Raw genomic sequence first — 17,329 nt, forward strand, 5'->3', positions numbered from 1 at the left:
TGAACTCTAAGGTAAACTATTTACTTTAGTTAATAATACTGTATCAATATTGGCTCATCAAGTGTAACAAATGTACCACACTCACGCAAGATGTCAATAATATGGGAAACTATGGGTGTGCTGGCAGTGAGGGGATATAGAAGAATTCTGCATATTTTGTTCAATATTTCTGTAAACATTAAATCTACCTGAAAAAAACAAAATCTATTAATTTTTTAAAAATAAACCACAAAGATTGACCTAATGTATTGAAGAACATTTTGAATTTATTTTAATTAAAACTGTTATAAACCCATTTTCCCCTACCTACTCCCATTTTGTTCTGCTTTTCTGTTAATAATGTTTACAAAAATGTTTACCCATATAAAAAGGATTTATCCAAGGTGCCTTCCAGAATTACTCCTTTTTTGCATATAGAGGTAAATTATTCTTCATAAGAAGTAGGAACATATTTCTTTCATTTATTAATCCAATTAAAAATGATTAGTGCTAAACTAAAATTCCCAACCAAAATTCCAAAGATGAGCAAAACAAAAGCCTGTGGAAATAAAACGATAAAGAACAATTAGAGTATTTTAAACCTCCACCTTCTCCAATAAAGTATGTTATAGTTCAAAATCCATTAATTTTCTTAATGTAGATAAAATAGTCAATTATAAAATGACAAGTTATTTCTTAAAACAGAATTCTTAAAAGAAATAAACAAAAGCTAACCTACCCCAAGCTTTTTCCATGAGAGAAAATCCTCTCTGCTAAGTTTAAGATAAAATAGTCCTGGGAATACAAAAATCAAACACGTTGATGTACTGGAACCTTTGAGCAGGGAAAAAAAAAAAAAAAGGGTATTGTCAGATTCAGATGTGAGGCTGGATGACAATTTTACCCATTTTGTTATATGGGATTTTTTGAAACAGAAAACTTACCAATTATACCAAATACATTCTTAATGTCAGGAACATATAATGCAAGTAAAACAATGATTATATTGACTGCTAGAGTGATCAAAGAATGGCGAATCCATGAGAATGGAAAGTTGGAGAAAAACATCATCATTAAAGCTTTCCTTGCCTGTATAACAGAAAAAGAAACAGATTTAAGCAAAGAAAAAGTGTAAAAGCCAAAATACCTGCTTAGGGAAACACAGGTACAATACAGTAACCATGACATTCTTGTCCCCTACACCATTTAGATTTTTAAAATATAGCATAAACTATTATTAAAGTGTTTATGACACATAAACTAAGAAATATACCTTTCTGTGTGAGCGTCATAAAAATTATTTTGCTTCAATTCTTGAAGAAATGTTCACATTCAATTTCTCTAGGTTGCATACTTTTCAAAATGACCAACAATAACACTGTGTGATGAGATCTCAATCATTTTCATTAAATTCACACACAGAAGAACAAAAGGTTAAAATAGAAAAAGAGGTCATGCTATGGGAAAGAAACATCATTTACTATTTTATTTTATATTATCTGTTTCATAGCATGTAAATATAAAAACTAATTCATGACACATCCCCCTTTATACACTGCCACCCCCCCATCCCCCGCCAAGGCACGCCTGGCAGAGCAGTTCACACAAGGAGTGGGCCAAAGATCTTGAAGGCCCAGTTCTTAGGGAGCTCACTGTTTAGGGGTTCAAGACATTCATGCAGAACCATTCATACCTAAAGCCTCTGTTTCCATTTTCTCAGAAATTCTTAAGATTCTTACATATGGCAACTAAATGCAGAATGAAGATCTGATCTGCCCCTTAATTATAATTCTAGAGCAAATAAAATATTTTGACTAGGATTAAATTAGAATGTCTATGTGAAAACAAATCTACAATAAACCAGAAGGAGCTTATTTTTGCTGACTTGACTTTTGCCTCTTCATGCACATTCTTTTGAAAACAGAATACAGAATTAAAGAGGGGGAAAAACCCAAAACTTTAGAAGAACCATAGTCTCTAAATTGGAAACAATGCTGTGGGAGAGCATAAATCTAAACTAAATCTCAGAAAGCACAAATTAGCTTAGTGGTTCACCGTTATTTCTGTGCTTTCATGGGGCCATATGCAAGTATGAGGTCTTTGATCAATTACTTGACAAATGAATAAGATATACAAGACTAGATGTGATTCAAACACTCTAGTCTGCAAAGCATTAGTGTTGCCATATTAGGGAGCTGCTACATTAAGCAACAAGCCCTTTAAGAATACTTACAGGGAAGTGGATTAGAGGGACTGTCAAAAGCACAGCAAATAGTATGCATAACTTCACAGTCATGACGACAACATCATGGGGCAAGTATGTGCTATAACCTTGCAGTAATTCTGACGCCACTTTGTCTGTCAATTAAAAAAATAATAATAAGGACCACATTATAAACTACTAAGATGTCAGTAACAGCAAAATTATTTTTCTTGCACAAATAGATCTTAACAAATTTTGGATTCCCAGACCAAATTCATCTCTGGCCTTTTTCCTATCCTATGAAACACAGAGACATTAGTTAAATATCTTCTTGAAAATTACAATCTTAAAATAAAAAGTATTTATATATAAAAGAAAATTACAATCTTTTCTTTTAAACCAGAAACCAGCACAGGCAGAACCTCTAAAATTATGACAATGAATATATATATATAGTTATCTCTTTACAACTTTTCCATAATCTGAAGGTTTTGAACATTTATGTTTGTTTTGTAAGGTGCTTTCACATGTATTACTGAAAGTGTATCACATGTTTCCTTCCGATAACAATTAAGACAGGTAGCTAGGGTAAGAAATATTAACTGACTTGCCCAAGATCACACCACAAAAAGGGGAAGAGCTTCGCAGAGCTATACACCCCAATTTTTTTGGTGCCAAAGCCAATACCTTTTCCTCAATACCACAATGTTTTCTAGAATCTTACACTTCCATGCATGTTGCCTGCTTCATCAACATTTCATCTGTAGATTCCTCTTTCCTAAGAAAATGCAGTTGTAGGGAAACGCTTACTCGGCAAGCCAGTGTGGTAGTCAAGGGCAGAATGTGTACACGCTGACCAGGCTTTGCTCCATGCTGTTCTTCCAGTTTCACAATGTCTTCTGCACCCCCAGTCAGACAGGGGCATGAAGAGTGAGCGCTCTCAAGAGCACTCCATATCCTGCCTTGCAGGCAAAGATCAGTTTGTACTTAAAATGGAATGGTGCTTTTTAAATTTGAGAGTAATATGTATTGGAAAAGATGCTTTGGAGGAAATAAAAAAACAAGGATCTTAAAATATAAAGGAGCAATAAGATGCACACACCCATATAACAGAAAGTTGGATAAACACAGATACACACGTAAGTGGCAGTAGTCATTCTAAACAAAGAGCTACGGTGATTCTGAATAGGGAAAGGTAACTGTGACTTTGGGATGAGCAAGCAGGAAATCCAGGGAGGCTTGGGGAGAGTCATCATGGTCTAGAGAATAGCAGGAAGGTAGAGGGCCCTGAATTCTGGGACTACACAGACTAATGTTCAAATTCCTCTACTTATTAGCACCTTAACTTCTCTGAGTCTCTCTGTTCTTACATCTGCAAAATGGGGACAATAATATTTTGACCTGTGGATTACTGAGAGCATTAAATGAGTTAACGTATGTGTGGGGAAAGAGATTTTCTGTCAGAGCAAGAAGAGCACAGGCAGAAGCCCAAATGTAGCAATGAGAATATGCATCTAAGAAAATGAGTACCCAGTGGTACTACAGTGGCTGGAAGAGGATGTGCTAGAGAGCAAAGACAGTAGTGGGTGATATGGCCAGAAAATGCATTTACGACCCAGGAGCAGGGCTCTTCACAGGTAAACCCTATGAAGTGGGCCACAGAGACGCAATGACTTATGAAGATTAGTGTATTATGATCTGAACTAAGCAGGAAGAAAAAGATACCCAAAACAGAAATAACAGGAGGTTACTGTCATAATCACTGAGAGGTAATGAGAAACTGAACTAGACCAGTGATAATGGAAATGGGAGAGAAACTAATTGTCTAACATATGAAAGAACTACTTTACACGATGTGAGACTAGTGGACTAAAGAAAGAGATTAAGAAGAGCCAGGAAAGCTGGGTATTATTTCCAAACCTGAGATATTTGTAAGCCTTTGAAAAAATATGGCAAACTCTTTTATTTCCACTTTCTGAGTCATGAAAGTGAGCTATTAACACTTAGTGCTTAACAATTTTGTACTTTTAAAATAGTCTGGTTATGACGTAACATTTGGGCATAGGCCTGGCTCCCCAGAGGAACACTTTTTCTCCCTCACCTTATGACACTTTAACATCTATAATGAGCCAGTACTATTAATCCAGGCACATACTTATAGGTCCCTGTAATCTGACAAAATTTAGATATTAACTAAGCTTTGGGAGCACTGGATAAAAGGATCCCAAGCAGCTCCAGAAGCCTGAAGAACTAGATTTATTATAAATTCAAAATATCTGTTACATATCCGCTTTCTACTTTCCCAGGATGAAAACACTTCATCTGAGACAGTCAATTCTGTGTTCCTAGCTGAGCCTTAACATATGTAAGGGATAGAGTACAACACACTTCTCTGAATTCAGACAAATCTCTATAAATCTCAGTAAGGATCTGACAGTGATCTCTGCAAGTTATATATACTATTACATCAGCCATATGAAGTTTATACAGATTACCATAGAGTAGCAGAAAGATCACTGGATTAGGATTCAGGAGACATGCCACTAAATGTGTGACATGTCACGTCACTTCTCTGGGCTTCAGCTGCTCATTTACAAAATGAGTTGAAGGCCTTAACGTATGACTAGCCCTTTTGATAATTGCTCAATCAACAATTTTTTTCCATAAGACTGAGAGCTACTGTTATCTCGATAGAAATATACCATAAAAGATGTTCCTTAATTATAATTAACAACCCCCCAAAAGCTAATGTAAACAGCAAAATCAATACCTGAATTCTCTTTTATCTTTGGAGAAGGAATTACTTTTATATCATTCTTCTTATCTATCACCCACCTATGATGAGATTTTTCTTAGATGTGTACTTCTCCATTAGAGAAAATGTGGATACTCTGAAGAATTTGCAGTGGATTAAGTCAGAGACAACATTAACAGCTTTACCTGATAACAAGGACAATCCCTGTGTAGGAAATACTTCACTTACATAATGAAAATGTTTAGCCTCTGTGTTCACGTAACAACAGATAGATAGGTATATAGGTAGGTAGGTAGGTAGGTAGGTGAAGACATATAGATATGCTTGGAGCTTAAGTGAGCCAGGTTTTTCCAAAAGCTCACTAACAAAAACTTGGGATGAAGGAAATCTCGGTTCTATTGCATAATTCCTGAGGAGGCAACATGATAACAAAAACACTCACTCTGGAGAAAAGTCAGAACTGGATTCAAAGCCCAGCTTGTTATTCATTAGCTGCAGGTATCTGGCTGGCTGAACCGCTCACCCTATGTGAACCTATACCTTGTAGAGTTGTAAGGATTAAATTAAGCAATGTATATAAAATACTGGGCACTTACGTAGTAAATGTTAGCTCAATAAATGTATTAGTATCCGTCCTTCCTCCACTTTCCTTTCAATCTAAGCTTTCTTACAATTTAGTACTGCATCTCACAGTAATTTACGTAACTATTCCTCAGCAATCCTGGAGATTGGCAGGCCATCTGTGGCTTCTTCCAGACAGCTATTTATCCATAAGGTGGAGGAAGAGGTCTATTTTTTGGATTTTTTCTCAAAGTTGAAGATCACTAAATAGAAGAGTATTTGTGCCAGGTGACAATTTTACTTTAGAAAAATATACAGCTATTCTGTTATACTAAGTTTTTGCTGAATCCCAACAGAGAACCTGCTACAGTATCTTACTGATCTAGAAAAGTCTTATTGAGCTCAAGTCTGTACAAAAATTTACAAACCCAACAACCAAAACTAGAGTTTATGTAGTTCAAGAATCCTGCTTCATCAGCAATGATCAAAAAAGCTTAACCGTCTGCCTTAATTTTCTTTGTAGTGTATCCAGCAGGGTACCATAGTCATGTTGGAAATAATGCTTTTCCTGATGGTGTACACAGAGCTCTACTATACTACTCTTATCCTACATCAGTATTAAAATGCAAGAGCAGATTTAGATTAATGAATGGCCTTTATTACTGTTAAAATAGCACAGAGATAATAAGAAAAGGACTATATGGCAATTATAATTTTCTCATACTCTGAAAACTCCAAGATCATCCTCATAACATAGTTCTATAGAGTTACCATATTTAACTTAAATTCCATTAAAGATAGTGAGAAGTAAAGGGCTGAAAAACTGAACACCTGAAATTATAAAATAACTACAACGCTAATGATAATAATAATAGTAACCATCAGCAGTAGCTCTCCTTTGTGGAAGACTGCTATGTGCCAGAGACTGTTAACAGGCATGTTACACATACCTCATTTCCTTCTCAATACAACTCCACAAAATTACCCCTGTCACAGATTAGGAGACGAAGAGATTACAAAGGTGAGCCTCCTGTTCAAGGTCATAGAGCAGAGTAGTTATCTGTACCACATTTGTTGGATTTCAAAATCCATACTCTTTCCACTGGGATTAGGAAAGGGAGCTGGTTTAGTAAAGGCAGCTGTGCAAGTAAACGTTGTCCAAAAACTTGTCAGACTTGGAAAAACTCTGGGAGAGAAGCAAAGTGCCACTGAAGTAATCATGGCCATCTAAGACCTGCAGCATGCGCACAAGGCTATCAACCATGAAATAAATCAGTCGTAACAGCTAAGTATCACCAGAGTAGTAACAGCCATTTACTTGGAGAGTTGTTATAAAAGCGCTCAGAAGCTGAAAAATGTAATCAAGAATTGACAAATTGAGTGCAATTTGTTATAATGGCTTTGTCTGCAAATTAAATATGTTTGCAAATTAAAGAGACTACAATTTTTTTTCTTGTTCTAGACTTTTAAGTTTCAGTTTTTCTTGAGGTTCTTTTCAGAACAGAAAAAAACATACCAAGCAGGCAATTTTTCAAAAATAAAAAAAAAATTACTGTTATTTTAAGAATTTAAAAGAATCCTTTACAAAATTTATGGGAAAAGATCATGGTGCATCATAGAACACACATTGCCAAATTGTGTGAATTAAGTCTGAAGGCAAAGATCTCTGATACCTAAGCGTACAACTATAACCAAGTGTAAACCCTTTCCTTTCGTAACTTGTTCTTTTGCAATTAAGATGATTGATTCTCCCAACCTCCCAAACTGAACTAGAGTCTAACATATTGAATTCTCAATTAAAAAATAAAATCATTGAGCGCCTGGGTGGCTCAGTCGCTTAAGCGACTGCCTTCGGCTCAGGTCATGATCTTGGAGTCCCAGGATCGAGTCCCGCATCAGGCTCCCTGCTCGGCAGGGGGTCTGCTTCTCCCTCTGACCCCCTTCCCTCTCGTGCTCTCTGTCTCTCATTCTCTCTCTCTCAAATAAATAAATAAAATCTTTAAAAAAAATAAAAATAAAATAAAATCATTATTGCACATTTTTTTCTTGTGGAAAGACAGCAATGTCCCTGAGCTTTATTTAGGTGTTTAAGAAAATTTTCATACGAAGTTATTAATCTTGAACTTGATCCACATTTATTAAAAGAAAGAAAATCAATTTTTGAAGGTCCATAAAGCTACTACAGTACTGCACTGAATTCCAGCAGCCTAAACAAATTAACTTACTAATGAAAGGCAGAAACAAAGTCTATCTTCAGGTGTGAGATCAACTATAGAATAATTTCTTTTGTCACTGGTAGTTAAATAATATACTTACCATAAAAAGTGAGGTACCCAAAGAGTGCAGATATAAAATAAATGAGAAAACTTAAAGCAATTGCTGTGTGGGTTACATTTTGCATTCTTTTCTTTGAAGGGCTAAAAGACAAAAATGGCAAAAGTAGAAACTATGATCTGAATGATATATATCTAAAGAAACAAATATCTCCCAAGCTAGTCAAGAGGATTCCTTAATTGTTCAAGACCTACTTTATTAATAACTATATATTAGAATTTCTGATTTGAAATTACTGCATAAAGATTATGCTTCCAGGAAACATTCTCAAGTTGGACAGAACTAACTCTCAGTTGTTTTATTTTTTTTTTTTTCATGTCTGTAGATATTTATTTTTTCAACTTCAGGGTATTTATTAAAAATATTAACAGGGATCACATTAAATTTGTATATTAACTTGGAGAGAATTTACATCTTTACCATACTGAATTTTTTTTTTATGTTCAGTAAGCCAGCATATCAGTTGTTTTGTTTTAAACTAACACTTAGGGGCACCTGGCTGGCTCAGTCGGTAGAAGAGCATGTTTTGGGGTTGTGAGTTCAAGCCCCACACTGGGTGTAGAGCTTACTTAAAAATAAAATCTTTAAAATAAATAAATAAACTAACACTTAGTTTCCCAGTGATGGGAAAGAAGGATTCATAAAGGAGAACGTCATTCAATTTGAAAGTCTAAGTAAAAAGAAATACTTAATACACTTAAAATATTTCAGGATTCTATGGTACCTTTGAAGTTCACAGTATATTGGCAATACTGAGGTATGGCAGAGAAATGAAAAAGCCATGGTAGGTAGGGCATAAACACTCTGGAAAAGAATTAAAAAAGATGAAATTATTAAATGCTATCCTGTTGAAACCACTACTCCATTTGACAATAAACTCAGTTCTTAAAAAAAAAATCAATTTGGTTAAATTTATTTCATCTTTCACGAATCATCTCTTTATAAAATAAGGGTGTTTTGTTTGTTTTTAAAGAGATACATGAGTATGGTCACCAACGAATGTTTTACTTGATAGTTGGACTGCCTGTGCTAGCCAGAATATTTCTTGGCTGGCTTCTATACCATGTTGGGAGTACCATCAACTGAATCTAAGGGAATACTGAAAATACTAATCACATCTTACCATCTTTAACTAGGATCTGTTTCTTCTTCTTTTTTTTTAATATTTTATTTATTTATTTGACGGAGAGAGGGAACACAAGCAGGGGGAGTGGGGGAGGGAGAAGCAGGCTTCCCGCGGAGCAGGGAGCCCGACGCGGGGCTCGATCCCAGGACCCTGGGATCATGACCTGAGCCGAAGGCAGACGCTTAACGACTGAGCCACCCAGGTGCCTCAACTAGATCTGTTTCAATGGGAATGAATATGATATATTCCCGACTAACAAATTCTTAAAGATCCATTGGAATACACAAACGTAAGTGTTTTTTTTATTAGAATACTTAAGAGCCAGAGGAAGTTATAAAGCGAACAAAGTCATCACCTAAGTGAAAATACTGTCTTTATAAAATGGGTGGTGATGATTTACTTTCTCTTTTCTACTATAAAAAGATTACCCTCGGAGCGCCTGGGTGGCTCAGTTGTTAAGCGTCTGCCTTCGGCTCAGGTCATGATCCCGGAGTCCTGGAATCAAGCCCCGCATTGGGCTCCCTGCTCGACGGAGAGCCTGCTTCTCCCTCTCCCACTCCCTCTGCTTGTGTTCCCTCTCTCGCTGTCTCTCTGTCAAATAAACAAACACTTAAAAAAAAAAAAAAAGATTACCCTCTAATTAACAGCTTTAGGCTTTTCAACAAAAATTCCAGATGACTAAAGACCTATCTTGGGATATAATGCCTCCTAAAATATCTGAAGGGAGGTGCAAAGGAAAGCGGTAGCATTTCCTGAGGCTGGATTAGGGGAATGAGAGTTTAATTCACAAATTCTCTTTCATATATTGCTCAATTTCCTGGCTTGTCAATTACTCCACCTAGATAGATCTTTAAGGCAGACAGCCTTTACCATGTAAAGGATGTGGTAATCTCCCTTGTGGAGTCAGAGAGACATTTCTCATTGAAAAACTGGGGATAAAAAGGAAAATTCTGCATGGAGGACTTAGCACACTAACATGCTACACTAATAGAGTTGTACAAGAGTGGAGGAGATTCTAGTATCTGGGACTTGGATTTCAACAGAATCAAAAAATGTAGATGAAGAAACTTGTGGCAACAGGGAAGACTGTGGGCTCTTCTAGAATGGTAGAGTAGAAATCATCCATATCACAGTTCCTGTCTCCTCTGCCAATACTCAGGGGCTCTTAACAGACATTTCCAGTATCCTGGTTCTCAGAGATGGCAAGGAGACTTGGTCTTCTAGTCTCCACTCCAAGCGTCATAAATTTCAACTTTGGAATGTCAGCCAGAATATATATTGGCAGCACTCAATTGCTGGTCCAGTGATGAAGCTGTTTAGCTACAGACCGAGGTTCTACTCACAGGGGAGGAGTTTTTGATATAATTGGCTATTTAGCTTTACAAGTCCAGAGGGCAACAGGAAGTCTGTATCCACAGAGGACCTTATTGGCCAGACCAGACATTTGGTAAATCTGTTCTTTTGGGCAGTGGCCCATTTAAAACAGGCTCCATTTAAAAGTATGCCAAAAAAAAAAAAAAAAAAAAAAAGGTGGCTGTTTCATAATGGGCCACCCTGTGTTAAATAATATTATTCTTCTGGTAGGCAACCCTATACTTAGCATTTTCATGAAAATTAATTAGTTACAGGTACAAAGACCTAAGAGACCCTGTTACACAAATCTCTTAAAACTTGAAATGTGAAAAATCAACCAAAAGTATCTGTTAATAACTTACACACCTCTTTGGAGAAATGAAAGAGCTTTGGTTTACAATCATCTGTAGCATTTGAAATCTGTTTAAGAGGATTGAGGGGAAAAAGAGAAACCAACAGTCATTAAAAATCAGAATACATCAACAAAAATGATGTATTTATTATCAGTAGGCTTTCAAATAAAAATATTTCAAAACAAAGTTCCAAATTGCAATATAGCCATTACTTTTTCATTAATTAGGGAAAAAAATCATTATTAGTCTGATTTTTTCTTTTTAGCTTAAAATAAAAAGAAACAAAATATAAACTATTACCTGGAAGTATTGCCCTACATAATTTAATGGCAGAGGACAAGGAATGGACCATTTTTTAATCATCACCTGTAAAAATAAATAGAATCCACACTCAAGATTATTTCTTATAAAATTCATGACAAGGCACTGATTTCAAACAGGTCAGCATTATTTCAATTAAACTAATACCATACCAAATAATAGCTAATAGAAGATTCTTTGCTCATATTATCTTTTTCCAGTTAGAATGGGTCATCCTTTAACATGGATACCTATCGTGAGGGGAGAGGGGATGCTGTATATCTATTTAGTGGGGTTCTCCCCCATTAAAGACAGAGAGTATTCTCATGTCAACTGTCAACTTTCCAAACCCGAAAAGCATCAAGGCATTAAAAAAAAAAAAAAAGTACAACTCTAAATGGGAACCTGATGTTTTTAGTGACAATGGTATAAAACTACGGCTATTTGTGGACCTGGCATCAGTAGCAGATCGAGAAATATTAATAGTAGTTTGGGAGATGGCCACAGGCAGAAGTAAGTAGAGAACTTCTGCAAAGCAGGAGTTCTGATGGAGAAGTACTGTCCTGCTGGCTTTTTTCAGACTTGCATTAGTTTTAGTAAACGTATATAAAGCGGGCTAAGAAAAGAGCACATAGCTAGCGAGCTCTAGCTGGTAAAAAGAAATTTTTAAAAAATTAAAAGAAATCCAGAGGGATGTTATTTCCCTGAAATAATCAATGCAAATATCTCGGGATTTTACTCTGGATTGTGGCCATCCTTCTCCTAGACCTACAGGTGCGGTCGTGTGGACATTACCAGGTTGCAGTAGTTTTGGGGCACATAATTATTCTGTAAATATTTGCTCCAGGCTGGAACCCAGCATACACAGGGGCAAGGGAGAATAAAGGAGGCATTTGTCCTTAGCAGGAGACCAATAAGGAAATACTAGTCCTATTCCTATTTGGTATTTATCTAGTTTTGGATTTTAACTAATTCAAAACAAAATTTTATATACTGATAAGACAAACCTAAGGAAAACATACACTTTTAGAATTAAGTTAATGAGTGTTAGAACTAGAGAATTACTCTTAATTAAAACCCTCACCAAGGAAAAAGAAAAAGAAATAAAAGGGTAAACTGAGCAAGTTGCTTGGACATTGGACATTTATTTCAATATGAAAAAAAACTAAAGGGTCAACTTACCAAGAGGAAAAAAAATTAAAAGCAATGATTTCACATCTGTTTTCTGATATGTTTTCAAAAAAAGGATGAGGATGGGGCAGGGCAGAAGCTAGAGCAGCACGGTTGTCACTGGTCTCTCTCCTGGCCCGACTCCAAATGCAGGTTGCACATCTCCCCCTTCCTAACAGTAGTGTGGTGGCAGCAGCAACCATATACTGAGCACTTGGGTCCCAAGTACTGTGACAAGGTTGGAATGTGAGCTAGCTCATTTATTTTATCAGCTATTCTTACTTGGCTTGGAAATCAAAATATTTCAAAACAATGCTCCAAAATACAATATAATGATTCTTTCATTCATTTCCAATGAATTCCTAGTTAATGAAAAAGTCATTAGCAGTTTGGTTTTATATTAATATAAAGTTCAGTTACTATAGCTAATTTCCCTGCAGAGACCAATCCTAAGCCTAAGCCTGCCCAGTAGGATGGTGAGATGTGCTGTTCTATAAAGCAGAGTACAGCATGGGAATAGTAAGATACCCAACAACAAAGTGTAACAGGGAGTCCTTGCTTCCGTTGAAGACAGAACATGATAAGAAGACAACTCCAGGGGTTAGAAAGACAAAGGGAAAAATAATTCACTTGTGTAAAAGGCCCTTCCTTCTCTCTGTTCTAAGTTCTTCCCATCTTTCAAGGCTCAGGTCAAGTTTAATTTCCTTCTCTCCTGTCAACTGCTGTGATTCTTATTCTGAAGCAAATAAATCAATGCTTAATTAGGTACTGTCTATATTGTTGTCTATTTTTTTCCAATTAATTTTTCTCATCTCCCCTATGAGATTGCCAGATCCTTATGAGCAGTGTCCACAAATCTATCTGAAGCACCAATCATGCCTCACTCAGTGCTCAGAACAAGCAAAGCTTCTGACTACAAACCATCCACACTGTTTCCTGTTTTGATTACTGGCTTACTAAAATATTACTTAAGATACTAATCTGCATTCAAGGCAGAACTTTTGGAAAGAATGGCAATCCATTAGTTTTCTGAAACGGACCAAAAAAGGTAAATCTATCTGGTTACTGTCATTCTTGACCCACTGTTAAAATAAAATGAATTTTAAAACTTTTAGATATTTCAGAGGGGGGCAAAATTTTATGTTAAAATTTTTAGGCAAAATAAGGATCTGGGGCAACAGATAAGACTGTAAGTTTTGGGGTGCCTGGGTGGCTCAGTTGGTTGAGCTTCATTCAGACTCTTGCTCTCAGGGTCGTGAGTTCGAGCCCCATGTTGGGCTCCAAGCTAGGCCTGGAGCCTACTAAAAAAAAAAATAAAATAAATAAAACAAATAAAAAAAAGACTAAGTTTTGCTTTCCATCTGGTGGCAGGCATCAGCTCAAAGGTCAGCCAAGATGGGCACTTACAAGTCCATCCAGGAGCCATGGAGGAACAAGCAGTCCCATGTAATGCACTTTCTTCTCGGCGTGTGCTGCTGGCAGTACCCACAGCTCTGTGTGCTCCACAGGGCTCCCCCAGGCCCCCAAAGCAGGCGGATAAAGCGTGCAGACTGGGGTACAAGGCCAAGCAAGGTTATGTCATATATCAGATTCACTGTAGTGGCCCCAAACGCTGTTCCTAACGGTGAGACCTCGAGCCAGCCTGTCCATCACGGTGCTAACCGGCTAAGGTTTGCCAGAAGCCTTCAGTGGGTTGCAGAGGAGTGAGCTGGATGCCACTGTGGGGCTCTGAGAGTCCTGAATTCTTACTGGGTTGGCAAAGATTCCAGGTACAAATTCTTTGAGGTTATCCTCATTGATCCATCCCATAAAGCTATGAGAAGAAATCCTGACAGCCAGTGGATCGCCAAACTGGTCCACAAGCACCGGGCAACGCCAGGGCTGACATCTGCCGGCCGCACAAGCCGCGACAAAGGCTTCCAGGTTCCAGCAGACTATGAGCGGTTCTTGCTGTGCAGCACGGAGAAGACACGATACTCTCCAGCTCCACTGTGTAAGTAATGTTTGTAAAATCCTTACCTAATAAACAATTGCGCTCAGGCATGGTTGCTCAAAAGTGTTCTTTGTCTGTTAAAATGAGTTGTCTGCAGATTGTTCCATGAATGTGTTGTCAAACTATGAAGTGATGGTGTGTCTTGTTTCTAATAAGATAAACACTTTTGTCTTTGCTTTACGTCATCAGGGAGTTTATATGCCAGTGTTTAAAATGCTGTTTGGTATAATAGGTGTAAAATAAATTCTGTAAAAGTGGAATGCAGAAGCTAGCCATCTCATCTGTGGGTGCATATAATGAAACCTACAGCTTCACTGGGGTGATGTAATGCTCTGCTGGTTTACTCCCAAATGGTTGTTTTTAGGGGTTTGGTAAGAACAAACTTTTTAAATTGGATTTTGCTTGGCAATGTGAAGAACATTCAAATCCCTTATCATGATCATATGCAGAATAATAAAGTTAATTAACTAGGGTCCGCATTTTTAGGTTTAATCCAATATTCCACTTAAGTAATTGCTGCTTTTGAAAGAATAGTTCAAAAGAATGCCACCATTTTTAGAAGAATTGAATAAACCCATTGTAAGAGGGTTCTCTTACAAATGAAAATAAATCCTGCTTAACCTAAGCAAAATTGCCTTGATCTCCACAGTACCACTGAGGTTCACATAAAACATGGAGGCTTCTGATTCTATCCCATCACTCCATGGGATCTGTAGAATACCGAATTCCATACAAAGCAGTCAGTATAGTATTTACACCAGTGTATATTTAAAACTGTAGAAACTGAACATTAGGTAAATGAGAAGATTTTACCTTAAGACTTGTAAGCTAGTAACCAATGCTAGGATTGGGAAGCTGGTAGCCATCAGATAACCTTTTACATGTGAGGATAAAAAATTAAAGTCAGCTGTGATCAGAATTTAAAAAAAAACCTACAAGTTTCGATTTACATTATTTGGAGAGTGTAATTTAAGAAAGTAATAGATTTCTGGACTGATTTTTTAAAAAATTTTTATATTAAGAATTTTTTTTAAATGTAATATAGATATTATATAGATTTATAAATACATATTGACAAAATAGTAAATGGAGCCATTGATACAATTCCAAAAAGTCTGGGTTGATATATACATGTTTCCTTTCCCTAACCATTATGTATTTCAAAACCTAATTATTTAGAAAGTCTAAAATAAAAGTCACAATTAAAAGGAACATTTTTTAAAAAGTCTTCATTGTCCCATTGTAGATCAAATTTAAACTGTGCTCACAGGTAAAAATCTGAGCAGATGGTTTGTAAAGCATTACAATAAGTACAGAATAAGGGCATTATGTCCATATGACTGCTACAGTAAGAAATCTGCATCAAATTTAAGAGTATCTGCCATGACAGAAATGAATATTGTGAAAACTACAAAAGACATATCGTATCAATATATTTCACATGCTTCAAACTACTGGCTATAAAAACCAAATTATTCTTACCTATGCAATGCTTGGATTGCCAATTATCTGTGAGGAAAAAATTCAGTGTTATCTAGACTGATTCTCTTTCACATCCATATGTTCATTTGCATACAAAGGTCATTCCTAACCAAAAAGATGCTTCTCACAGTTTTATGAAACTGGACTACTTTCTAACACCATATAGAAAAATAAATTCAAAATGGATTAAAGATGCTTAATTAGGATTAAATGTGAGACCTAAAACCATAAAATTCCTAGAAAAGAACACAGGCAGTAATTTCTCTGACGTCAGCCATGGCAACATTTTTCTAGACATGTCTCCTGAGGCAAGAGAAATGAAAGCAAAAATAAACTATTTGGACTACATTAAAATAAAAAGCTTTTGCACAGTGAAGGAAACCACCAGAAAAACAAAAAGAAAACCTACTGAATGGGAGAAGATATAGGGGATATCCAAAATACATAAAGAACATATACAACCCAATGTCAAAAAAACAATCCAATTAAAAAATGGACAGAGGGGTTGAAGAGACATTTTTCCAAAGAGGACATACAGATGGCCAACGGACACATGAAAAGATGTTCAGCATCACTAATTATCAGGGAAATCAAAACCACAATGAGATATTACCTTACACCTATCAGAATGACTAAAATCAGAAAGACAAAAAATAACAGGTGCTGGTGAAGATGTAGGAAAAAAGAACCCTCAGGCACTGTTGAAAGGAATGTAAATGGTATAGTCACTGTAGAAAATAGTATGGAGGTACCCCAAAATATTTAAAATAGAAATACCATATGATTCAATATTCCACTACAGGGTATTTACCCAAAGAAAACAAAAACACTAATTCAAAAAGATATATGCATCTTCATGTTTATTAAAGCACTATTTACAATAGCCAAGAAATGGGAGTAACCTAAATACCCATCAACAGACAAATAGATAAGGAAGATGGATGTGTGTGTGTGTGTGTGTGTGTGTGTACACAATGGAATATCACACAGCCACAAAGAAGGATGAGATAGTGCCATTTGCAACAATATAGACAGACCTAGAGGGTATTTTGCTAAGTGAAATAAGTCAGACTGAAAAAGACAAATACCATATGATTTCACTCATATGTGGAATCTAAAAAAACAGATGAATAAAAAAAAAGCAGAATCAGACCTATAAAAACAGAACAAACTGGGGGCGCCTGGGTGGCTCAGTCGTTAAGCGTCTGCCTTCGGCTCAGGTCATGATCCCAGGGTCCTGGGATCGAGCCCTGCATCGGGCTCCCTGCTCGGCGGGAAGCCTGCTTCTCCCTCTCCCACTCCCCCTGCTTGTGTTCCCTCTCTCGCTGTGTCTCTCTCTGTCAAATAAATAAATAAAATCTTTAAAAAAAAAAAAACAAAAACAGAACAAACTGATGGTGCCCAGAAGAGAGGAGGGAAGGGGGATGGGCAAAATGGATAAAGGGGACTGGGAGAAACAGACTCCCAGTTATGGAATGAATAAGTCACGGAAATAAAAGGTCCAGCATAAGGAATATAGTCAGTGATACTGAAATAGCATTGTATGGTGACAAATGCCAGCTACCGTTACGGTGAGCAAGGCATAATGTACAAACTTATCAAATCACTATGTTGTACACCTGCAGCTCATGTAACACTGTGTCAACTATACTCAAAAAATAAAGTACCACTGCAAAAAAAATCCATTTATGGTGAGAATAACTGTTGTCTCCCTTTTCCA

The 17,329-nt window shown here is 36.6% G+C and overlaps 1 protein-coding gene across 1 annotated transcript in view; it reads right to left on the reverse strand.

Moving 5' to 3' along the window:
* Positions 1–246: 246 nt before the first annotated feature.
* SLC38A6 (solute carrier family 38 member 6) overlaps positions 247–17,329 on the reverse strand; it is a 59,980-nt gene continuing 42,897 nt past the window's right edge. The window contains exons 8-16 of the mRNA XM_081829756.1: positions 13,884–14,123; positions 10,965–11,030; positions 10,678–10,731; positions 8,557–8,636; positions 7,815–7,915; positions 2,213–2,337; positions 924–1,068; positions 719–813; positions 247–538 (exon numbers count right to left, since the gene is read on the reverse strand). Of these exons, the coding sequence (XP_081685882.1) occupies positions 458–538; positions 719–813; positions 924–1,068; positions 2,213–2,337; positions 7,815–7,915; positions 8,557–8,636; positions 10,678–10,731; positions 10,965–11,030; positions 13,884–14,123 (987 nt within the window). The 3' untranslated portion in view covers positions 247–457. The remainder of the gene's footprint in view (positions 539–718; positions 814–923; positions 1,069–2,212; positions 2,338–7,814; positions 7,916–8,556; positions 8,637–10,677; positions 10,732–10,964; positions 11,031–13,883; positions 14,124–17,329) is intronic.

The sequence above is a fragment of the Leptonychotes weddellii genome, chromosome 9 (genome assembly GCF_054177405.1).
Source record: "Leptonychotes weddellii isolate Sample4059 chromosome 9, ASM5417740v2, whole genome shotgun sequence".
Taxonomy (NCBI): domain Eukaryota; kingdom Metazoa; phylum Chordata; class Mammalia; order Carnivora; family Phocidae; genus Leptonychotes; species Leptonychotes weddellii.